This window comes from Sciurus vulgaris, assembly GCF_902686455.1.
Source record: "Sciurus vulgaris genome assembly, chromosome: 16".
Taxonomy (NCBI): domain Eukaryota; kingdom Metazoa; phylum Chordata; class Mammalia; order Rodentia; family Sciuridae; genus Sciurus; species Sciurus vulgaris.
This window is the reverse complement of record NC_136477.1, coordinates 12,329,672-12,354,815: the sequence shown is the minus strand read 5'-3', so window position 1 is coordinate 12,354,815 and position 25,144 is coordinate 12,329,672. Positions and strand designations below refer to the sequence as shown.

The window sequence follows — 25,144 nt, the reverse complement described above, 5'->3', positions numbered from 1 at the left end:
AATCTTTAGGGAAAAAAGGAAATACAATATACGGTTCAATAAATAGAAAAAGTTACAAAATGACACGATCTTTTTCCTTAATATACAAGAAGGGAAAAGACAGGGGATGCGTGGGGAAGGGACAGTCTCCCTCCTCCTGGGCCGACGCGGGCGAGGGGGAGGGAGGCCAGAGAGATGGAAAACAGGCTGAATGGAAAGAGATGTGGAGACTGAAAGTAAGAAGTGACAGGGGGGGGGGGGGGGGGCAGCAAGGGAGGGACAGTTGGAAGACACCAAGCTGCCTGCCTCTGCCCCAGCACCAGGTTTAGAGGACACACACAGGCCTCACCTGGTTCCTGAGTTGTACATCCAGTGACTAGTGGGTGGAGGGAGGGGAGCGATGGCCCTCGCCCAGCCCACCCTGGGACCCTGGTGCCCAAGGGAATGGGGTCCTGGCCAGACGGGGACAAGGGAGTGAGGTATGTGGCTGAGGTCTGAGACCTCTTGAAATCCTTCAGTGGGAGTGAGGCATTGGTCCTGGCAGGCAGGCTGGGAGGGCGCAGGACAGGGGAATGGGGCCCCTGAGCAGTGGGGGAGGGGGGGAGAGGAAGGGGCACAGGAGGGGATTCAGATGTCCTAATCTAAAGTCCCCTGGCCAACCCGGAGGGGCCCAAGGAAGGTCTGCTACATTGAGTGCCAGTTTCTGGAAAGTCCTGCCTTCCAGCCCCTCTCCTGGAGCCCAAGCCAGGTCTTTGAGTTTTGAGGAGGGCGAGCTTGCCTATTGCTTATGCGGTGCCCGGGGCGGGGTCACGCGCGCTGCCCAAGTACACACCCCTTCCGGCTTCTGGCGGCGGTATGGCTTCTGCTCCTCGAGCCTGAACTCCTTCACACACTCCCAGGCACGCACGTGGTGGGATGCCACCTCCTGCCAATGCCAGCAGGCTCCTTCCCTGGCTAAAACGGCCCTCCCCCGGGCAGGGGGGCGCGCCTGGGGTCCCTCAGCCGAATCGCTCTCGCACCAGCAGCATGAGCTTCTTCTTGCCCTTGTAGGTCTGTTTGAGGTTCTCCAAGAACTGAGCGAATTGAAGGTGCCCGTCGGGCGCCAGCAGGAAGGTCTCCCGGGCCTTGCCCAGGAACTCGATGAAGTCGCCGTAGTGTCGCGGGCTGATGTGTGTGAGGCGCGAGTGGCTGGTGGTGATGTAGGCGGCCACTGCCGCGTCCAAGAGCTGGCACAGTGGTGCCCGGTCAGTGCCCAGGGGCTTGGCACCCCGGCGGGCCCCTAGGGGACCCAGGCCAGGTGCTGAGAGGGTCCAGCGGCGCAGGATGTCTGAGAGCATCGGGGCGCAGTGAATGCTGCGGATGATGAGGGGGACAATGGCGGAGAGCTCGTGCCGGCCGAGCGAGTGGCTGAGCGAGCAGGCCCACAGCACGTCGTTGACCGCAGGGTGGCTGTCCTGGTTGAAGGCGATGCTAAGCTGCGCCAGGGCCAGCGTCGCCAGCTTGTAGGCCCGCAGCGGCAGGCCACGGTGCTCCATGTAGCGGGCCACCGTGAAGAGGTGCGCGTGGCCGAGGCCGCCGGCCGCCGCGTCCAGCACGATCTGGTAGGCCGCCTCGAAGGCCGCGTGGTTCTTCTCGCACAGCGTCAGGGCGGGCAAGGCGCAGTTCTGAGGGTCCTTCATGGCGCACTGCAAGGCCAGGGTGCGCGCGCAGGCCCAGAGCTCCTCCCGCCGCGCTGTGTCCAGCTGCAGCCGCATCAGCGTGGCGTGCGTGGTGCCGGTTACCGCCACGATGGTGGCCGCTTCCACCGGCGTAAATAAGGAGTACCAGTTCTGCATGATGTTCATCAGCGCCTGAGGGCCTGGTGGGAGGCCAGGAGGGAAGAGATCGCAGTGAAGGGACGCATAGTGTGCGCGCGCAGGTGACCCAGCCGCTGCCACCACCCAAACCTGCAATAGCCCCAGCGCGGAGGGAAAGGCACCACCTCACCACCACCTGACAGAGGCTGCTCACCTTCCCCACGGAGCAGGCGGCAACTCGACCCAGTGGGAACCGCAGTGGGGGGCTGGGATACGGACGGTTCCCTCCCCAGCACCTTCAGCCTGGCCAGCCACCAGGCCTTTGTCCCCCCAATCCCCGGGACCTGACCTATTCCCAGCCTGGCCCAGGCTGGAATCTGGGGGAATCTGCTTTTCTCTGTGCCCACCCAGTTTAGTGGCACCGCCAGAACCAGAGAAGGGAGGTGCTGGTGTGTCCCCTGGGGCTCTCACCGATCTCCGTGGCACAGCTGACCAGCCAGCGTACCATCTCCCTCCTCCGCCAGGTCATGGTGTTCAGAGTCATCCGCATCACCTGCAGGGCGAAAAGGGGACAGAGGGGGTCGCTCAGTCTTAGGCTGGCCTGTGGAGTGGGAAGGAGCCTGAGGGCCCAAAGAGGCCTGGAGGCTGAGAGCTGATCCAAACACCAGGACGAGTGACCTCACTTCTCTGTGCCTCAGTCTCCTTATCTATCAAATGGGGCGAGAAATTTTATCTTAGGACTGGGTGTGTAGTTCAGTGGTGAAATACTTGGCTGGTATGCGAGAAGCCCTAGATTTCACCCCAGAGGGAAGAGGGAGAGGGAGAGGGAGAGGGAGAGCCATCTACCTCAGCAGTGCTGTGGGCTACGCCTTCTGCAGTGCCCAGTGCTTCCAGTGCTCACTTAATATTACTATTATGGATCCCACTCCAGATCCTACTCCAGGGACCCCACAGGGGAGTGACCAAACTATCCCCTTGGAAAGTTCCACGTTTCAGATGGGCAGATTCCCCCCTGGAACCTCAAAGCACCAGTGAGCCCCAGATTCCACCCCCGGTAAGCACCTCGCCCCAGTTCCTGCAGCCCAGCCTGCCTTCAGCAAGCTCCTTCCCACGGGGTCTCCACTGCAATGCCCAGCCTTGTCTTGTCTGCCCCACGCAAAGGCTCCGCCCTGCACGGGGCCACTCCAGGGCCAGTTCCACTTCCTGGAGGTGCACAGCTCCCCTGTTCTACCCGGGAATGTCCTACCCCATCCTGCAAGTCACCCAGAGCTGTTCCTAGTGTTTTTATTGAATTTCGGTCATCCTGCGGACCCACCCCCACAGGCCCTGTGCTCGTCTAGTCCCTTAGGCCCCGCCTCCTCCAGGTCCCTTGGGGCCCACACTCTGCAGGTGACTCCTACAGGCTGTACCCATGCTGGCTTCCGACTTGCAGGCCACTCCTTGCCCCACCTCTGGGGACTACCTGGACACTCAGCTACAGGCCCTGCCTGCAGAATGCCACCCCTAGAGGCTGCCCCCCACCTTCAGGTCTCTCCTCCAAGTCCCACCCCTCAATACTGCAGCCTTCCTAGCAGCCAGCCTTCTCCTCCAGGGCCCGCCCCCTCCACCAAGGAGGCTCCCTATTGGTAGGCTCTGTTCTACTCCTGCCTCAGCCCCGCCTACCAATGGTCCTCCACCAACTGCACACCAGCCCCACCTCAAGCCACACCCTAGGTCCTCTGCTCCCTCTAGAGGCTCATCTAGCGGGTGGGCCCAGGCTCCCCCTGCAGTGGCCTCCAATCCTGAGTGAAGGTGGAGTCTCATCCACAGGCTTCACCCCTAAGCACGCCCTGTCACTCCCAGGCCTTTACTCCAGACCAGACCTTCACTCTGATCCGCTATGGTTCAGCCACCGGCTAGGGTCAAGCTCAGACTCCGCCCCCAAAGGAGTGGCTCCTCTTCAGGCCGGTACCCAGAGGCAAGGCTCATGCTCAGGGCCCACTCCAGGTGTCACTGTCCCCCACCCACTCCAGGACCCTCACCTGCAGGCCCAGTTCCAGTGCGATGCCAAGCAGTGTGGTGTCTGGTGGCGCGCCGGCCGGGGTGGCCGTCTTACAGGCGTCCTGCGCCAGCTTGAAGAGCAGAGCGGGTGAATGAATGTGCTGCTGGATGGAGCCCAGGACGACGTGCAGCCACTTGGGGTCTCCTGGGCAGAGGGAGAGGCAGAGGGAGAGGCAGAGGGAGCACTTTTAGACCCACCCCAGCGACGGGCCCTGCAGCCGAACGACCTGTTCCCAGGGCTCTCGGCCTAGGGGCTGGAGGAACATGGAGGGGGACCAGGCAAGGCATCTTAAGATTCCGAGGCCTGGCGGCCCCTACCCTACCTGCCAGTTGGCTACTGTGCTTTCCAGCCCTTCTCTTCTAGCAGAAGGAAGCCATTTAGGGCAAGGGCATCAATCAGTTCTGGACCCAGAATGTCAGGAATCAAACCTCTTTCCTGTCACCCTGAACTGTGTGACTCTGAACACTGGCTATTTCCTCTGTGTGGAATGCCCCTCCTCCTGATGCCATGGACTGAACTGTGTCCCACCCTGTCCTTCCAACTCATGTGCTGCAAACTCCCACGACCTTGGTTTTGGAGGTGAAGACGGGGAGACACCAGGGTTAAAAGAGGTTGCGAGGGTGGGGCACCCTCCAGGGAATTAGCGCCCTTATGAGAAGAGAACCTGAAGAACCCCCTTCCCTGAAGAACCCCCTCCCTCTGAAGAACCTGAAGAACCCCCTCCCTCTCTCCCAGCCTCTGCCACATGGTAATAAAAGAAGATAGCCACGTGCACACCAGGAAGAGCACCACCACCTGCCTCTCCCTTGCAGGCGCCTTGCTCTTATACTCCAGTGTCCAGAAGTGTGCAAAAATATCCCCACCTGGTTCATCCCTGGAATGCAAGGATGGTTTAACATCCGTAAATCAATAAACGTAATCCATCATGTCAACAGACTTAAGGATAAGAATCATATGGTTATTTCAATTGATGCAGAAAAAGGGTTCGACAAAATACAACACCCCTGCATGCTCAAAACACTAGAAAAAAATAGGGATAGTAGGAACGTACCTGAACATCGTAAAGGCTATCTATGCTAAGCCCATGGCCAACATCATTCTTAATGGAGAAAAACTGAAACCATTCCCTTTAAAAACAGGAACAAGACAGGGATGTCCTCTTTCACCACTTCTATTCAATATTGTCCTTGAAACTCTAGCCAGAGCAATTAGGCAGACCAAAGAAATTAAAGGGATACAAATAGGAAAAGAGGAACTTAAGCTGTCAGTATTTGCTGATGACATGATTCTACATTTAGAGGATCCAAAAACCTCTTCCAGGAAACTTCTAGACCTCATCAATGAATTCAGCAAAATAGCAGGCTATGAAATCAACATGCATAAATCTAAAGCATTTTTATATGCAAGCGACAAAACAGCTGAAAGGGAAATGAGAAAAACAACTCCATTTGCAACAGCCTCAAAAAAAATAAAATACTTGGGAATCAATCTAACCAAATGGTAAAAGATCTCTACAATGAAAACTACAAAACATTGAAGAAAGAAATTGAGGCAGACCTTAGAAGATGGAAAGATCTCCCATGTTCTTGGATAGGCAGAATTAATATTGTCAAAATGGCCATACTACCAAGAGTGCTATACAGATTCAATGCAATTCCAATTAAAATCCCAATGACATACCTTACAGAAATAGAGCAAGCAATCATGAAATTCATCTGGAAGAATAAGAAACCCAGAATATCTAAAGCAATCCTTAGCAGAAAGAATGAAACAGGGGGTATCACAATACTAGACCTTGAACTATACTACAAAGCAATAGTAACAAAAACAGCATGGTATTGGTACCAAAATAGACAGGTAGATCAATGGTACAGAATAGAGGTGCTGGTGATATAGCCCATCACGTAGAGTGCCTGCCTCGCATGCTGGAGGCCGGGGTTCGAGTCCCCAGCACGGTGGGTTTGCGGAAATAACAAACAAACAAAACCAATTCAGAATAGAGGACACGGACACAAACCCAAATAAATACAATTTTCTAATACTAGACAAAGGTGCCAAAAATATGCAATGGAGAAAAGTTAGCCTCTTCAACAAATGGCGCTGGGAAAACTGGAAATCCATAGGCAACAGAATGAAACTAAACCCCTATTTTTCACCCTGCACAAAATTAACTCACAATGGATCAAGGACCTTGAAATCAGACCAGAGACCCTGCATCTTATAGAAGAAAAAGTAGGTCCAAATCTTCACCTTGTTGGCTTAGGATCAGACTTCCTTAACAGGACTCCCATAGCACAAGAAATAAAAGCAAGAATCAATACCTGGGATAGATTCAAACTAAATAGCTTTCTCTCAGCAAAGGAAACTATCAGCAATGCGAAGAGACAGCCTACAGAGTGGGAGAATATCTTTGCCACTCATACTTCAGATAGAGTACTCATTTCCAGAATATATAAAGAACTCAAAAAACTCTACACGAAGAATACAAATAACCCAATCAACAAATGGGCTAAGGATATGAACAGATGCTTCACAGAAGAAGATGTACAAGCAATCAACAGATATATGAAAAAATGTTCAACATATTTAGTAATAAGAGAAATGCAAATCAAAACTACCCTAAGATTCCATCTTACCCCAATTAGAATGGCGATTATCAAGAACACAAGCAACAACAGGTGTTGGCGAGGATGTGGGGAAAAAGGTACACTCATACATTGCTGGTGGGGCTGAAAATTAGTGCAGCCACTCTGGAAAGCAGTGTGGAGATTCCTCAGAAAACTTGGAATGGACCTACCATTTGACCCAGCTATCCCACTCCTCGGCCTATACCCAAAGGACTTAAAATCAGCATACTGCAGAAATACAGCCACATCAATGTTCATAGCTGCTCAATTCACAATAGTCAGATTGTGGAACCAACCTAGATGCCCTTCAATTGATGAATGGATAAAGAAACTGTGGTATATATATACAATGGAATATTACTCAACTATAAAGAATAATAAAATTATGGCATTTGTAGTCAAATGGATGAAATTGGAGAATATCATGCTAAGTGAGATAAGCCAATCTCAAAAATCCAAAGGACGAATGATCTCACTGATAAGCAGATGATGACACATAATGGGGGGTGGGAGGGGGGCAAGAATGGAGGAAGGAGGGACTGTATAGAAGGAAAAGAGGGGTGGGGGGGAGGAAAAAATAACAATGAATCAAACATCATTACCCTATGTAAACGTATGAATATGCAAATGGTATGCTGTTACTCCATGTACAAACAGAAACAACATGTATCCCATTTGTTTACAATAAAAATAAATCTTAAAAAATATATATCCCCGCCTTTGGTAGTATGGGACAGAGCCTGGGTGTTAGCCTCTTCAACAAATGGTGCTACATCCTCAGTCTTTACTCAGTTGCCCAGACTGGCCTCAAACTTGGATCCCTTGACCTCAGCCTCTCGCGTCACTGGGATTACAGGCATACGCCACCACAGCCGATGGCCGCTGCGGTTTTGTTATGCCGCCCAAGCTGACCAAGACCCCAGCTACCTGCCCTCTCCTTCAGGTGTCTGCCTAAACATCCACCTGCTTGGGCTGGGGATGCAGCTCAGTGGTAGAGCCCGGGACAGGCATGTTCGAGGCTCTGGGCTCGGTCCCCAGCACTGCCAAAAAAAAAGTGCGCCTGCTTGACCTGCGCGCTGGCTCCTGTCCCTTATTATCCGTGGCAGATCTTTCCCCTACTGTCTGCCCGCGCCGTGGGTCAGGGGGTTCGGGCAGTTTTCTTGCCAGCCACGTGCCCAGCACCTTGGACAGTGCCTGGTACACAGGGAAGGTGCTCGGGAATATTGGCGCAATTTGGCAAAAGGATGAAAGGAGGTGGGAAAGGCCAGAGTGGAAGGGAGGGCGGGCGGAGGTGGTCGGTCCTCACCCTTGGCTGCCGTCAGCATGGCGGAGGCCAGTTCACACTGGCGGGTCTCCAGGTGGCCGAGGATGAACCAGCGGGGGAAGCGGTTGCTCGTGATGGAGTCCAGCGGGTTGGGATGGGGTTCTCCAGCCGGAAGTGCAGTCTCCAGCACTGGCAGTCTGGGGTCGGGGAGAGAAGGGAGCCTGCGGTGAGGGGCAAGGCGGGCCCCGCCTCCTCCGCGGGAAGGGCCTGCCCCAGGGGAGCCGCCCCTCCTGGGCCCCAAAACCCTGCACACGCAGAAGAGTGAAGGCACAGAGGTGTTCTGTGCGGCATTAGGAGAAAGGGTGGGAGCAGATGGCTGTCATCGAGAAGAGAAAGTAACAAATGCTGGTAGGAACGTGCAGCAGAGGGCTGGGGAGATAGCTCAGTGGGTAGAGTGCTTGCCAGGAAGGGAGGAAGGAAGGGAGGAAGGGAGGAAGGGAGGAAAGGAGGAAGGGAGGAAGGGAGGAAGGGCGAGCAGCAGGGGGGCCCAGGCCCTGCTGGTGTGAACGCCGATGAGGACGGCCACTTTGGAAACCAGAGGTTCCCCAAAAACCAAAACTAGAACCACCATCGGACCCAGCTACGCCACTACTGGGAAAAGACGCAAAGGAAAGGCGATCGGCAGGGCAAAGAGGCCTCTGCACCACATGTTTCTCCCGGCACTATTCCTAACGGCCAAGGTATGGACTCAACTTAGGTGTCCACGGAGAGACGGATGGATAAAGAAAACATGGCCTATATCCACAATGGACTATCATTCAGTCATAAAAAAGAATGAATTCCTGGCACTTGCAGCCACATGGATGGAACTGGAAGGCATTTTGCTTAGCGAAATAAGCCAGTACAAGAATTCTGCCCGTTCTCACTCATGTAATCCAAAAGAGCTCATCTCATAGGAGAAGAAAGTAGAGTAGCGATCACCAGAAGACTGGGATGGGCTGGAGGACAGGAACGGAGGGAGGTTGGACAATGGGTACCAGCCATGGCTGCATGGGAGGAATTGATTCTGATGTTCCATGGCCCCAAAAGGTAACTGCGGTCAACAGCAATTTATGATACTTTTCAAAATAACTGGAGAAGAGTTCAAAGGCTCCCTACACATAGAAATGATAAATGTTTGACATGGAAATGCTAATTACTCTGATGTGACCATTATACATTGTGTACGTGTATCAAATGATCACACTGTACTCCATAAATACATACAAATAAAACCAATAATAAAACGAGTCAGGCATGGTGGCGCATGCTTATGACTCAGCAACTCTGGAGGTTAAGGCAGGAAGCTCTCAAGTTTGAGGCCATACTCACAACTTAGGGAAACCCTGTCTCAAATTTAAAAATGAAAATTAGAAGGGGTTGGGGATGTTGTTCAGTGGTAGAGCGCCCCCTGGGTTCAGTCCCTGGTACTGCAGATGATAATTAATCACAGCCATCATCATAATTCATTTAAATAAAAAAAGGAGAGGGGATAGGAATCTGTCTAGATGTCTATCACTTGCAAGTTAGTTAAATAAAATGATGCTCCATTCATGTGCCAAGGCCACGTGCTGATAAAGAGGGAGGAGACTGCTTTTCTGATATGGCTCCCCGTTACTCCCCATGATCTCTTCTCCTTCACTGCCTCCATCCAGCCACCCTCCAACACACTAGCATATTTCCACCTCAAGGCTTTGCACTGGCTGTTCCTGCTGCCTGGAACACACTTCCTCAGACATCCTGATGGCTCCTCCCTCGCCTCCTTCAGAACTTTGCTCAAAGATTCTTCAATGAGCACTTCCCTGACTACCCCCACACAAGCCCCAGGACACTGTGACTTCCCATACTCCTTTCCTGCCTGTTTTCTGTCCTCACTGAATTGAGCACCAACAGGACAAGAATGTTCACTACTCATTTATTCACTGTCACTCACCGAAATGTCTGCTCCCCGGGGCAGGGATGTGCCTATTTTGTTTACTGTTCTGTTCTACTTGCCAGAACAATGCCTGGTCCAAACAAACAGAACACATGCTTATTGAATGATTCAACTGTTGCCACCAAAGTACCCTGTTAAGTGGCTCACTGTGCAGTCACCCCTGGTCTCCATGAGAGAGGTATTCTAGGACATCCCATGGGTTCTGATCTGAGGCTGCTCAGGTCCCTTATTGAAATGGGGTCGTCTTTTCCCAGAATCTTGGCACGTCCTTCGGTATACTTTAGATTATCTCTAGATTTCAAATGCCTACCAAAATGTAAACGCCACAGACATAGTTGTTATACTGCACTGCTTAGGGAGTAACAGCGAGACCAAAAGTCTGTACATGTTCAGTACGGACAACTTTTTCTCAATTAATTTTGATCAAAGTCAGGGATATGGAGAGGAATCTACACAAGTTGTGTTTTGTTTTGTTTTGTTTCTGGCACGGGGGATTGAACTCGGGCATTTTTTCACCGAGCAGAACTACATCCCCAGCCCTTTTTAATTTTTTAGTTTGAGATAAAGTCTAAGTTTCTGAGGCTGGCCTTGAATTTACGATCCTCCTGCCTCAGCCTCCTGAGTTGCTACGATTACAGGTGTGTGCCACCAAATGCAGCTTGTGCGTGTACGTTTCTGTTAAGAAAGTCATTCAGAGTTGCTAACTGTAATTAACAGCTGGTTCCTCGTATTACACAAATTACTTTGCTGTGTGACCGTAGATGGTGGAAGATGCCGTAAGTCTGTTTTGGTGTGTGTACATGGGGTAAATATGCTCATTTGGCTGGGTTGCTTAGAAGAACTTAGGCTGAGGATCAGCCAAAGGCTGAACAGCCAGTATTTTGGGCTCTGCAGGCTGTTTGGTCTCCATTGCAAAGACACACTTCTGCCTTCTACAAAGGAAGCCACAGAAATGGAAACACCATTCTTATATCATGGGCTGTACAAAAATAGATTGCAGATCAAATTAAGTTCCCGAACTACAGCCAGGTGACCCTGACACAGAAAAAAGTCTCACATATAATAGCCCATTTTGGGGGTTGGGGATGTATAGCTCCGGGGTACAGCACTTGCTGAGCATGCTGGAGGTCCCCAGGACTGCAATCCACCAGTCAGGGCAAGTAAAATAAAAATTAAAAAGGCTATTCTTGAACTCATGACACATATTATTCTTTCCAAATGTTCTGGAAAGACACCCCAAAATTGTCAATAAGTATCTCTGGATAGATACAATAAGTTAAAAAAAAAAAAAGAAAGAAAGGTGTACAGCATACGTACAGGATGCCCACTGGTGTACAGAGGGAACCCACTTCCTTTTTCTGCAGTCCTGGGATGGAGCCCAGAACCCTGCTCAGGCCAGGCAAGCCGCCACCACCGAGCCACACCCCCACCATAAGAACCAATTTTCAACTTCCAGATCACTGTCCAGAAACCTTAACTCCGATTCGGGTGGGCTAAGACAAACCTGCCTCAAAAAGGAATCCACCCTGTGTACCTTTTGAATTCTGTACCATGTGGCTATTTCTGAAGTGTAAAATATTATCACACGTTTATATTTAATATTGAAAAACAAAGCAGCATTGAGCGTCATGATGACGGAGACTGAATCAACTGGGCCGTGAGTTCGGGGGGCTCCTAGCCCCCTACCATTCCCCTGCTGCTCCCACACCGTGTCCAGGCAGTGTCCCCTGCTACCTGTCCTCACCTCATGGCTCGGAGTGCCAGGCGATAGGCCAGGTCGGGGTCATGGGGCAGCAGCGCGGTGAACAGGTAGCGGGCACAGGTGTGCATTGGCACGCTTTCCCGGAAAAGCACTTCTCCAAAGCCACTGAAGGGACCTCCTACGGGGACAGTAGGAGTTCAGCCCCTCGGTGTGGGCTCTCCTCCATCCCTGAGTCTCCCCAGACCCCAGGATCCACACAGAAGATGGGTTGGGCCAGAGGGGTCCCAGAGGTAAGGCACACAGGGCTGAGGCGAGCCAACCTCCGGATAACCTGAAGAAACCCTTCGGTGGGGCCGGACTCGGATGCAGGATGGGTCAGAGGGTGGGGAGGAGGCAGCACCCGTCCCAGGGGCGGAGCTGCTGGACATTACCATCGAAGTTCAACAGCACAGAGGACCTTGGGGGCAGGGCCAAGCTGGCCCCTGGCTGCAACAAGGGGCAAACGAGCCCATAGGACCAGACCATGGGCGGAGCCAAGGAGGTACTGGGCTGGAGTCTGTGCTTTGGCTGAGTTTGGGGTCGCCTCCGCTTCCATCGCCAGCGACCAAGTCCATAGGCTCCAAAATGTACAAGGGACAGGGCCTCCGCACTCAGGCACGGGGAGGCAGGAGTGCGCGCTGGCTCTCCCTTCCAGGCTCTGTGGAGGCCCCAGCGCACGCATGGGGTGGGGCGGGCGGGCTCACCTTCCAGCAGCAGCCCTGCCTGCTTGCGCAGCACCTGCACCAGCCTGTCATCCAGGTCCACCTCCTCCAGCAGCGCCAGCAGCTGCTCCTCACTGCGCACCACCTTGTCCTGGGCGTACAGCCCCTCGGGCAGGGCCCGCTGCTGCCCGAGCCCCAGCAGTGCCACCTCTAGTGCCAGCGCCAGGTAGGACTCCCCAGGGCTCCCGGGCACCGGCACGTGTTGGTAGGCCACCTTCCGCTTCTCGGGTCCTGAGTCTGAGAAAGAGAGGGCCAGGGCTGCTGAAGAAGAACTCCCTTTCTTGGGATCTCTGTACCCAAGCATGGCGACTGTGGGTAAAGCACAAGGGGAGGCCCAAGTCTGCCAGCACTCGCCAAAGGGCCCCTCCTTCTGGCAGTAGCTAGGCCTAGGGTGGCCTTACTTTCAGGAGAAGCTGAGCCTTTGGGCTTCTGGCACTGCAGGAGGCGTGGCCAATGACAGGGGCGTGGCCAACAGCAAGAGTGTATGCAGATTGTCCCACCTCCTCCAGGCTTCCCCCTGTGGATACCTGGGTAAAGGGAGAGGGTCTCCTCCTCCAGGCGACAGGCCTCCAGAAGCGCCCTGCAGAGGCAGCCAATGGGGTCCAGGGGGTGGCCCACCCAGCCTTCGGCATTGGTGATGAAGGTGGCACCTTTCTGGAGCAACTCTGCAGGTGTAAAGAGGGGGCTCGATGCCTGCCCACACACCCGCTCAGCCTCTTGGGTGGCTCCTTTTCTTGGCTGGGGAGGCTCACCACTTGCCCACCCAGAGGCTAGCCTCTATCCTGGGGCCCTGCTGTGGCCACCCAGAGGGCACAGGATCAACACTAGGCGACTTTCCAAACACCCAAAGGAAGCGTTACTCTCCTCCTCCAGCCCTCAACTCCTTCCCCACCTTTCTTTTTTTAGGGGGAGTGGGAATTGGACTGGGGGCGCTCGACCACTGAGCCACACCCCAGGCCTGTTTTGTATTTTATTTAGAGACAGGGTCTCACTGAGTCGCCTAGGGCCTCGCTAAGTTGCTGAGGCTGTCCTTGAACTCGCCATCCTCCTGCCTCAGCCTCCTAGCTGTTGGGATGACAGGTGTGTGCACCACCGCGCCCCTGGGACGTGAGGGTAGTATTAGTGCCCACCTTTTTTCTGCTGCTTGTAGCTCTCAAGCTGATGCCGCCGCTGTAGCCGGAGTGTGTTGACGATGGCAGCCGCCAGCCGCAGGGCCTGGCGGGGATACCCATGGGCACGCAGAGTGTCCACACGGGCGCAAGCAGTTGGGAAAGGCTCACCCAGCCAGAGTGGACGGCCCTGGGGATCGAAGGCCGACTTGTCGCCACCCATGGCGCCCGTGAGGCCGGGGCTGTAGGCGTCGCTGGCCAGGATCCGCTGCAGGTGCGAGTCTCCCCAGTGCAGCTCTCCCGCCTGCAGGGCGCGGCCAAATACCGTGTGGCGGGAACCCGTGGCCGCCACCTCCCCCTCTTCCTCTTCCTCTGGGCCTGTGGGAGAGGCACCCAATGTGGTCCAGTGAGGGGGCCTAGCAGGCAAGCCTGGCCACCTTCCCCATCAGGTGCCGACAGGGGCCAGCCTGGGGCAGAAGGATGGGCACAGGTATTCCCCGGCCTCCAAGCACCTTCGAAGGTGTGTGGTCCGAGGTGGCTGCTGCAGTCCTCGCCATGAGTGCAGAACTGAGGTCCAGTGACTGTCCTCCTCTCCTGGCCTCTCTCTGCACCTCCAATCTGCTCTGCCTGCCCTTTCCTTCTCTCTCTCTCCATTCTTTTCTGTTCTCCTCACCTGTCTCTCCCTTCTCAATGTTTCAGCTCCCCTTTGTTGTCACCTGTCCTCTTCCTTCTCTATTCTGTGTCCACAAATAACAGAAGGTGGAACTAGGAGACCAGCCCAGGGTGACCGGCGTCTCAAGCACTGTATTTAACTATCCTGTAGGCTGCCTCTGCACCTGCCCTCACCACTTCCTCCCTCCTGGTTGGGAGGACAGCCAATAGCTGGGCTCCTTTCTCTTCCCTACTCCCTCTATCTCCTCAGAGTTTCATAACAGAAAGTGAGGACACAGCCAGTGGTGATGGTTTTGTGGGGAAGAGCTAGCAGGGACCCCTCTCCTACCTGGGCTGGGGGTCACGGTGGGCTGCAGGCTGGGGCCATTGAAGGAGTAGTTGCCCTCTTCCAGTGGACACATGTCCAGCTTGTCCCATGTGCCAAGCAACTGGAGCCAGCCTGCCCGCTCCTCTGGTTTGCAGTGGGGGCTCAGGATGACACAGACCCAGAGGGCCCCTGAGGAGACATGGGGGCGGGAGTCACTCCACACGCTGAAGGAGCACTTGCGTGTACTGGGCACAGTCCTGCTCACTCCGGATCCCGACCCTCCGAGGTCGCGACTGACAGCCTCTTCACTTCCTGGCCGAGAAGAGTCAGGCCCAAAGGGCGACCGTCACTCATTCTAGATCACACTGCTTTTAGGTTAGAAATCAGGATTCGAACTCAGGTGGCCAGACTCCTCAGTGTTTCTGTTTGTTGGTTCGCTTTCCTTTTTGTCTACAGCATTTCTTCACCACCCAATACCGGGGGGCTAGCCAAGCAGCAAACCCCAGCACGTGGGGAAAACTGAGCCCATAATCTGATTTGGAACAGCCTACTGGCTAAGGTGTATTTTTGCATTTTTAAATGGTGGGGAAAAAATGACAAAAACAAAAGAAGGGTATTTTATGACTTACAGAACTATGTGAAATTCATATAAATAAAGTGTCCATGGGAAAGGTTTTATTGGGATACCACCTCCTGCACTCAGTGACATATATCTATGACTGCTTTTCTGCTACGATGGGCAGAATTTGGTTGTCAGGTTGGAGACCAAATGGCCTGCAAAGCTGAAAATACCAACTACCTGACTTTCAAGGAAACCCACATCGACGCCTGGTCTCAGGCTTAGTCGGCCCTCCGTATCCAAAGGTCTCACATCTGTGGATTCAACCAACCCTGGGTTGAAAATATTGGGGAAAAAAATCATATCTGTCCTGAACGCCCCCAGCGTGGTCCCTGTATTAGTTATTATAAGGAATATCATGACTTAGAGAATATAAAAGGGTTGGGGGCGTGGCTCAGTGGGACAGCACATGCTGAGCATGCGCAAGTCCTGGGTTCCAGCCCCAGCACCAAAGTAATCAGCAGACTACGTGAAGGATGTGAGTAGGTTCTATGCAAACAGTAAGGCATTTAAAATTTTTAAAAAATATTTTTTAGTGGTCAATGGATCTTTTATTTTATTTATTTATATGTGGTGCTGAGAATCGAACCCAGGGCCTCACCCATGCCAGGCAACACCACGGCACTATGCCCCCAGCCGTGGGCCATTTTTTTTTTATAAGGGACTTAATCATCCACAGATTTTTGTGTTCCTGGGGGTCCTGGAGCCCACCCCCTTGAGCACTGCACAATATTTCATTATCCTCTCCTGCCCCGTCAGCCCAGGAGAGCAGGACCACGTCTTGTGCTCTGCTGTAGCCCCAGCTCCCTGCACGGCGCCTGCATGTTGGAAGTGCCCAGCGAGAGTCTGCTAAACATGTGCAGGGAGAATTCGGGGACGGACGCTGACATCTGGGGCTGAGACCTGGGCGCAGGAGCCCCAGTGTTGTCCCCACGCTCGGGCGCGGCCTTACCCAGCTCATCCCACAGCTGCCGGCACTTGTCCGTCATGCCGGCACCCTGCTGCCTCCACAGGGCCAGGCGCGGGTCTTGCAGGAACTGTTCAGTCATGAGGATGAGCATGCGCGCCCCATTCGAGTCCCGCATCCGCAGCATCTCCCGCACCTGTGCCAGGGACAGCAGTGAGGAAGGTGCGGGAGCCGGGCTGGCCTTTCAAGGACCCGCTTCCCGTGTCCATGCAGCACCTTGCTGAACATGGAGCGCAGCTGCTGGCTGGCCCCGTAGTAGCCACCATTGGACAGCAGCTGCTTCACCTGCTCCTGGATCTGCTCCTCATCCAGGTGCCAGCAGTTGGCGTCCTCGATGCCGGCACCTGCTGTGGGGTCTGGAGCGCCTGCAGGGAAGCGGAGGCTGGGTGAGGGCAGCCGAGGCTGGGGCTAGAGAGAAGGCATCTGTCCTTCTTTCCCATCGATTCCTCTAGGTCCCCCATCTCTCCCAAAGTCCCACCTCTCCTAGTGTAAGCACCACCCACCCTCCTGTCTGTCCCTCCTCCCCACCCACCTATCCATCCATCCACCCATCTGTCCATCCATCCACCCATTCATCCATTCACCTATCCATCCCTCCATCCATGTACCTATCCATCCATCCATCCCTCCATCCATCCCTCCACCCATCCATCCATCCTCTATCCATCCATCCATCTATCAACCCATCTGTCCATCCAACCATCCAACCATCTGTTCCTCCACCCGTCTGTCCACCCATCCATCCACCTATACATCCATCAACCCACCCATCTATCCACCCATCTATCCACCCACCCATCCATCCACCCACCCACCCACCCACCCATCTATCTATCTATCCATCCACCCACCCACCCACCCATCTCTCCATCCATCCATCCACTCACCCATCTACCCACCCATCTATCCATCCACCCACCCACCCACCCACCCATCTATCTATCTATCCACTCACCCATCTACCCACCCATCTATCCATCCACCCACCCATCTCTCCATCCATCTATCCATCCATCCATCCATCCATCCATCCATCCATCCATCCACCCACCCATCCACCCACCCATCTCTCCATCCATCTATCCATCCATCCATCCATCCATCCATCCATCCATCCATCCACCCACCCACCCATCCACCCACCCATCTCTCCATCCATCTATCCATCCATCCATCTATCCATCCATCCATCCATCCACCCACCCATCCACCCACCCATCTCTCCATCCTTCTATCCATCCACCCACCCACCCACCCATCTCTCCATCCATCCATCCACTCACCCATCTACCCACCCATCTATCCATCCACCCACCCATCTACCCACCCATCCATCCATCCACTCACCCATCTACCCACCCATCTATCCATCCACCCACCCATCCACCCACCCATCTCTCCATCCATCTATCCATCCATCCATCCATCCATCCACCCACCCATCCACCCACCCATCTCTCCATCCACCCACCCATCTCTCCATCCACCCACCCATCCACCCACCCATCTCTCCATCCATCCATCCACTCACCCATCTACCCACCCATCTATCCATCCACCCACCCATCTACCCACCCATCCATCCATCCACTCACCCATCTACCCACCCATCTATCCATCCACCCACCCATCCACCCACCCATCTCTCCATCCATCCATCCATCCATCCACCCACCCATCCACCCACCCATCTATCCATCCATCCATCCACCCACCCATCTACCCACCCATCTGTCCACTCACCTGTCCCTTGTTCGTCATCTTGCCCTTAACACCATCCATTCACTCACTCATCCATTTAGTCATCCATCTAATTCATTCCATGTGCATTTGCCACTCAAAATTCCCATTGTCCCATTCACCCATCAACCCCCATACATGCTACTCACCCATCCGACTGGTCCCACCTCACTCCCCATCCTCCCTGCCTCCAGCCAGCCACTCACAGGTCCCTCTCAGAACACCCACCACCAGGAGTCCACCCATCCACCCCGTTCACCTGCCGCATCAGTGCAAACCCTCCACGCACCCACCAGCTCACCCCAACCTGGGCCCTGCTGCACCTTCCATTCTTCCACCAACCTCACTGGTCTGCCACCATCTGTCTCGCCCGTGCTCCCAATCAGAGCCTCCCCACCCAACACCATCTCCACTTCCAGTTGCCACCCGCCCCTACTCACCTGCCACTGGAGTTAATCACCCATGCACGCACGCCACAGTTCACCCGTGCCTGGGGGTGACTCTCTGCACCCACCCAGCCCCACCCTCCATCGCGTGCGATGCTTCCACCCCCTGCTCTCTCATCCACCCATCCTCCCCCATGGGGGCCACGGCACCTCCCACTAAACTCCCCAGGCCCCTCCCACGACTCCCCCTGTAGGCCTTCCACCCACCCGTGCGGCCTGCTCCTGTGATGCTGAGTCGCCTCCACCCTGGGGCAGGACCTTGCGCCCGGGCTCTTCCTTCTGGCCCTACCCTCTGCCGTGTCCTGGTTTCTGACCACTCATCTGCCCCTGGGCCAGTGTCACCAGGATCTGCCACTCACTCAGTACGTGACCTGGGCCCATGCAGGCAAAGTGTGTGCTCCCCCTGACTTCAGGCACTGAGGCGCCGTGAACTCCTTAGCAAACACCTGGTGCCGAGCACGCCAGATGGCTGTGAGCTGGACTGGCCGCCCGGCCCCCAGAGCACCCTTACCATGCACCAGGTTGATCTCAGAGCCCAGCAGCAGGATCTCGTCGGCCAAGCGCTGGGCGGTGGGCAGCACTTCCGTGTGGTGGGCGCTGATGAGGTACTGCACGAACTTCTGCAGCTGGTCCCGGTTCATCTGGGAGAGCGTCTCCGAGATGGGCAGGCGCAGCTCCACCTGCCGGGCGTGCCGGATGCGGTACAGCGAGAGGGCCACCACGTGGGCGCAGTAGAAGAGGTCTCGGTTGTCGCAGCCGCAGCTCACGGATGTGATCTTGCAGCGGTCGAAGCTGATGGAGACGTGGTGGAGGTGCTCGGGCTCCCCGGGGCCCCCTGGCTCCCGGACGTTCCCGCTCAGGTGGAAGCCTAGGAGCAGAGGCAGGCACAGGTGGCGTGGGCCCCGGCCAGGCCCAGCCACATGCCCAGCTGAGCCACCCAGGGCACCTCGCTCAACCTGCATGCGCCTCGGTTTCCCATCTGTCAGCTGGAGTAACGCCCGCCGCAGTTACACTGGAGATTAAGTGAGCTGATGTGTGATCAGAGCCAGGTCCTGGGTGACCCCCTCCCATCCTAACGACAAAGGGCGCATCACAGCCCCCAAGCCAGGCTGGTCTGCAGCTCTGGGTACGGCCGGGCTTCAGCACTTCCTGGGAAGGTGCCGAAGGTCTGTGGCACTTGAGGGCAAGGGCTGATGTGGCAGGCCAGGGGCCACATCACCCCTGTACCTTACTTGCTGCCCCTCCCTGGCCCCTGGGCAGCCCGGGTGTCTCTGGGGCTCATCCGACTGGTTGGGCAGCCTGGACCCAACCTGCGTCATGCAGAGAGATGGCTTCCTCATACCGGAGGAGGCTGGCTGGGCGCTGTCCAGGTGAGGGGGACTCGAGGGCTGACAGGGCCCTGCAGGCCCATCTTGGCTGGGCCTCTCCTCCAGCAAGGAGCCATGGCCTGCCACCCGGGGGTCCCGAGTGCCCTGCTGTGCTTATTTTCCGGCACAGGCTGCACTGGTCCCCTTGCAGGCCCCGCCGGAGGTCTGAGGCCTGTTGTTCACATCTCCCCCAACTCCGCTTCTGCAGTCCTGTCCTTTCCTTCTGGTTCATAACCTTCCCCCAACCCTGATGTGAGCCCCGCTGCCTGAGGTCTAGGATCAGCTTCCTCCTCCAGCTCTGGACTCATGCCTCCCGTCCTCACCTGGCCCCGCTGCCTGAGGTCTAGGGTCAGCTTCCTCCTCCAGCTCTGGACTCATGCCTCCCGTCCTCACCTGGCCCCGCTGCCTGAGGTCTAGGATCAGCTTCCTCCTCCAGCTCTGGACTCATGCCTCCCGTCCTCACCTGGCCCCACTGCCTGAGGTCTAAGACTGCGGATGCATATCAGATGCTAAACTTCTACTCTACCTTCCTACCTAAGTCCCTAAGTCCCACTGCCTTAGGTTGGAGACCATCCCTCCACGATGGCCCTAACCCTTTCGTTTTTTGATTCAGGATTTTAATCATCTCTTAACCTGGCACCTATGAGCACACCAGTTAGGGGTGGGTGATAACTCAGTACCGAACACAGAGGGTGATGACCCAGTCGGGATAATTGGCCTTTCCTGCTCCTCTAACACTGATCATTTCTGGGCTTGCAAGCTTCAAATTCCTCTCTTCTGGTTCTTTAGAAAGTCACGACACATTTTTGTGACCTGCAGTCACTGCTGTGCTGCAGACGACTCTTAGCCTTAACCCATCCTCCATCTGCGTCTCTGCCTGAGGTCTGACCAGCTCCGGCGTCTCTGGGTCCCCCTCTCACCCGGCCCAGTGGCTGAGGTCTAGATCGTTCTCTGGTCATCGTATCACTGAGTCCCTCTGTCTACACTCTGGAAACTTCTCTTACTCTTGGTTTGGTTGCTCCTCTGGCCCCCTCTTCCCTTAGTCCCCCACTCAGCTGCCCGGGGTCTACCTTCCACCTGTAGCTCTTAACCTGCATCCAGGCCCAAATGGGCCTGCTGCCTGAGGTCTAAGACCATAGCACGGTGTCTGTCTCAACCCCGCCAAGGGCCTCTGCCCAGGTCTGGAAGCTTCCACCATCAGCGCCCTGGGCCCCCGGGCCGCCTCCCTCCTCCAGGCCTGCGCTGGACCTCCCTGGAGGGCTAGGCACGGACACTCACCCACTTGCAGCACACGATCCACAGCCCCGCTCTGCAACAGCTGCAGCCCGCGAGTGAAGGGCACCCGGGTGTCCTGCTCGCCCTCCGGAGGCTGGTAGCCCAGCGACGAGTACATGCATATTTCCCGCTCGCTGCGCGGGAACGACCAGAACACGATGCGCTTCTGGACGGGCTCCGGGACCCGGGAGAAGCGCTCCTCAACCTGCGGAAGGCCTAGCGGTTAGGAAGCCAGCAGCAACCCTAGCTGCAAACCAGCCTCCGCTATTGACAAGAGGCAGGACCTGGCTGGGTCACTGGACTCCTGAACCTCCAGTGTTCAATGGGAGGTGAGCAGCGACCATCTCCTGAAGACTGGGAGGGTTAAACACGCTCAGTAAGCCGGATGCCTGTTGTCACAGCTACTCAGGAAGTGAGGAAGGAGGACCGCTTGAGCCCAGGGGCTCAGGGCCAGCTGAGCAACAGAGAGACCCCACCTCTTAAAACAACAGCAACAACTGAGTTTTAGAGCAGGGTGCAATCCTGGTGACTTGGGAGGCTGAGGCAGGAGGATCACAAGTTCAAAGCCAGCCTCAGCAACTTAATGGGGCCCTAAGCAATTTAGTGAGACCCTGTCTCAAAATTCAAAAAAATAAAGAAGCCTGGGGAGCATGCATGAGGCCCTGGGTTCGACCCCCAGCAACCCCCCGCCACACACACACAAGGCAGGGATGGTGGCTCAGTGCTAAATCACCTCCGGGTTTCACCTCAGTACCAACAAAAACAAAACAGAAAAAACCACAACAACAAAGCCCAGTGTTAATGGATGTAAAGCACTTAAAATAATGCCTGATCCATCCTTCCCATTCTAGAACTTTCTACAGATTCCTTCCTGGATTCCAGGTCCCTGAGTTCTGGCATCAGATTCTTCCCCCTCCCAGGCTTTGGGGGACCAGGAGGAAGTTAGACAAAAGTGAAGAACAGGGATCAAGGGTGACTTTCTCAACGTGCACGAAGTAAATGCCTGTGTCTGATCTCCCTGACCTTCACACGGACCCCTACACACTAAACCCCACGGCCTTTTTACAGCCAGGGAAATCTGAGGCTCAGACATGGGGTGAATTCATTTGTTCAGCCAACCTGGTGAGCTTCAGCCCCCAAGACAGGCTCCATTCCTTGGTTTCCTCTTTAAGCCCTCCCCTGGGAAGGGTCCCCCAGAGGGGAGGGGTACCCTGGCCGCCCCCATGGACTCCAGGCAATGAAGCAAGCTGGTTGAGTCTGCGCTCCAATCTGGGTTTGCTACTCACAGGCTGGGTGACGTTGGGCAAGTTTCCCAACCTCTCTGTGTCCCAGTCTCTTCCAAGTGAGAATGACAACCCTCCAAGGGTTATAGGACTTTTCTAGCATCTGGTCTGACCAGGGCAGGTACAGGAGAGGCCTGGGGATGGTTCAGGGATTATTCTGTGTATCTCCCACACAATAAAGGGGACTTAGCCCCTCTCCAAGGAAGGTTTCTGGGGGAAGTAGGAGAGCCAGTGACTGGCCCAGTGACAGTTGGCAGATGACTAAGGAGGGATTTTCCGGTCCATGAATCAGAGCCTACTCCATCCACAATCAGCCCAAACCCATCAGTCCTGACTCGGGAGAGGCCAGGGAGCAAAGAATGTTCCCCAAAATCAGAGAACAGTGCCTGTGGGGGCAGCACATACTCAGTGAGGTCCAGGCACATCTCCAGCTCCTTGGGGCCCACACTGAGGCCAAGAAAGGGGACTTCAAGGGTCCCTGCCCTGGGGCATCCTGGAGGAGCCCCCAGAAGCCACAGAGGTGGGGTTCCAAGTGCACCTGTTCAGGTATCTCCACCTAGGCTCTGCCTGGGCTCCCTCTCTCCCTCCTTCCCAGAAGGACTAGGATAGCTTGGTGGGGGAGGGGGAGGTGAGATGTGGGGGAAGGGAAGACCCCTGAGTAAGCCTGCGGCCAGCCAGGGGGGCTGGGTAGCCCCAGGTGGGAGGACCTGGAGAAGAGAGCCCCAAGGTGAATGGGTTCTTAGACTGGAGGCTGGGTCAGGACGGCAGAAGCCGGTGTCCGTCCGGAGCTGGGATCTGGAGAGATGGGGGATCCTCCACCTGGAGATCTGGAGGGCGAGTGGGGAAGTGTGGGTTTCTACGGGCTGAGACTTGGGGATGCGGACCGTCCCCAAGTGTAAGCTGTTCCTAAGAGTTTGAGAGGAGTGAGGTCTGAATGGGGTGTCCCTACTGGGGGACGAGGGTGCAGAGGGAAAGAGAGGGACCTAGCGACAAGGAGGACCGTGAGAACTGGATCCCAGGGATCCGAGGGTAGGGATGGGGGCGAGGGGTGGAGGGCGGGTCAGGTCTGGAGAAGAGCCCCGGAGGGCGAGGGAGCGTTTCGGGCGGTTAGGCTCCTACGGGGCGATCTCGGGTGACCGGATGCGGAGGTGGGGCCGGAGTCTGGGGGGTGGGCGGGGGTGAAAAGAAGGGTCGCTGGGCACCGGCTGGGGGTGCGTCCCTCCCAGCACCCCTCCCCCCTTGGTCACCTGTTCGAAGGCCCAGCTCTCGGCCACTCGCTTGGCGCTGAGGTCCAGCAGCGCCTCGGGTCGGCCCCGGCCGCGCGCCGCCCCGGCCCCGGCGTCTCGCTCCTCCGGTCCCGCGGGGGAGCCCCGGCTCCGCTTGGCCGCCGGGGGCTCCATCGGCCGGGCCGGGGCCGGGGCGGGGCCTGCTTGGGGGTCTGTCGGTGCCCGCTCCGCTTCGCTGGCGCCCGCGGCCCCTGCCTGCTTTCCTGTCCTTCCTCTGCTCTTGGCCGCCCCGGGACCCCTGCCGCACCCACCCCGCCCCGCGCCCGGCCGGCCGGGTGATGCGGCCCCTTTAAGACTCTTCACAACAATGAAGCTCCTTCGGCCGCCGCTTTATCCTCCGCCGTTGTCCCGCCCCCGGCGCCTGTCCCCATTGGACCCCCCCTCGGCCTCCGCGGCCCTCTCCCGTCATTGGCTGGGCCTCCAGACCCGTCTCCAAGATTCCACTGCTCATTCGATGGCTGCGATGCCAGTTTTCTCGCGTCCACCCAATCAGAGAGTACAGCGAGGGGCTCTGTCAATCACGGGGTGCCGCAGGCCAATCAGATCGGGAGAACCCCTGCGGCGCATCCCTTATGCGGAGTTTCGGGGCGGGCCCTGGGTTCATTCACAACATTCCTCCCCCGCCCCCCTTGGGCTGGACAGTGCGCCCGGGGCAGCTGGGGCTGCGCCCACACACGGCTTTGTTTACTGAGGGTCGCTTCCGGGCGCCGCGAGGGGACAAGCAACATAAGCCAGCCAGGAGCTAGACGGAGCGGCGGGATCTCTGGGCAACATCTCAGCCCCTCCTCCCTCGGGCTGTGTGACCCCCAGGAAAATCACTCAACCTCTCTGGGCGCCCGGTCGTTTTGATACTTCTGGAGGAAGGCATTGGGTCGCAACTTTACGGGTAGAGTTTATGTGGGCTTCAGACTCTCTCCTGAAGCTGAGCTGAAGTAGGAGGTCCATAGACCATTCCCTGAGCTTCAAGCCAGGATACTCCCCAATCCTTTCTACTCCCTAAATATTAGGTGGAATCATATGAAATTCCTAATTTTCGACCTATGAAAGTGACAGTTTCAACCCAGGAAACTCATCTCAACCCACCACCTCTGGTCGCTTTTCTAACTCAGCTTGTCCAGCCACCACCTCTGGCCTGGAAACTGGCATGTCTTCCTCATTCCTATCCCCAGCCCATGATCTCACCCCGCTCTCACCCCTTCAGCTACCTATTCCTGCCGTGCGTGTTCAATTTCTGCCCCTCTCTGAGCTGTGAGCCCCAGCACGCTGGTTCCTCGGGTGGACTGCTCTACCCGCAATACCTGGACAGCTCCGCACACCATGCGTAGGTGCTCGGCCTACAGCTGCTTGACCCCTTCCGGCTGGTCCTTCACCCCCATCTGCTTGAGATGCTCTGCGGAGCAGGAAGGACTGGAGCTGGCCCCTCACAGGCCCAACGCTCCCCCATAAGGAAAGCCCGCTTTCCCTTCCAGGTCTCACGACTGCACTTCCCACCCAACCCACTTCCTCACTGTGGAGGTCAACTCCCTCCAGACCTCCGCTGAGCAGTGCAGGGTGGCAGAGGTCACCAAGGTCCCTGAAACTTTAAAGTGGGGCTGGCTCAAATGGCGCTGGGTCACAGATCCAAGTACACACTGGACTCCAAAGGTTCAGTAGGGAAAAGCGGGGGAAGTATCTCTCTAGGAACTTCAGCTGGGTGCCCTGGCATGTGCCTGTATTCCTAGTGTCTGGGGAGGCTGAGGCAGGAGGATAGCAAGTTTGAAGACAGCCTCAGCAACTTAGTCAGACCTTAGCTCAAAAATAAAATGGGCTGGGGACACCGCTTGGTGGTAGGGCACCTGCCCTGGGTTCCATCCCCAGTCCTGAAAGAAAAAAAAAAAGTGATTTTTAAAAAATTAGAATATTGACCAAATGCTGAATAAAATACATTA

At 55.9% G+C, this 25,144-nt stretch overlaps 1 protein-coding gene across 1 annotated transcript; it reads right to left on the bottom strand.

Annotated features, from left to right (window-relative positions):
• Positions 1 to 237: 237 nt before the first annotated feature.
• ZSWIM4 (zinc finger SWIM-type containing 4) lies at positions 238 to 23,699 on the bottom strand. The gene is made up of 14 exons (XM_079114936.1): positions 23,178 to 23,699; positions 20,651 to 20,852; positions 18,517 to 18,873; positions 16,036 to 16,184; positions 15,805 to 15,955; positions 14,255 to 14,422; positions 13,276 to 13,632; positions 12,673 to 12,810; positions 12,128 to 12,382; positions 11,427 to 11,562; positions 7,750 to 7,904; positions 3,797 to 3,960; positions 2,247 to 2,328; positions 238 to 1,837 (listed from the first exon to the last, which is right to left on the bottom strand). Exons 1-14 carry the CDS (start codon positions 23,328 to 23,330, stop codon positions 978 to 980), a joined length of 3,327 nt encoding a protein of 1,108 aa, XP_078971062.1. The 5' UTR covers positions 23,331 to 23,699; the 3' UTR covers positions 238 to 977.
• Between the last annotated feature and the right edge of the window lie 1,445 nt (positions 23,700 to 25,144).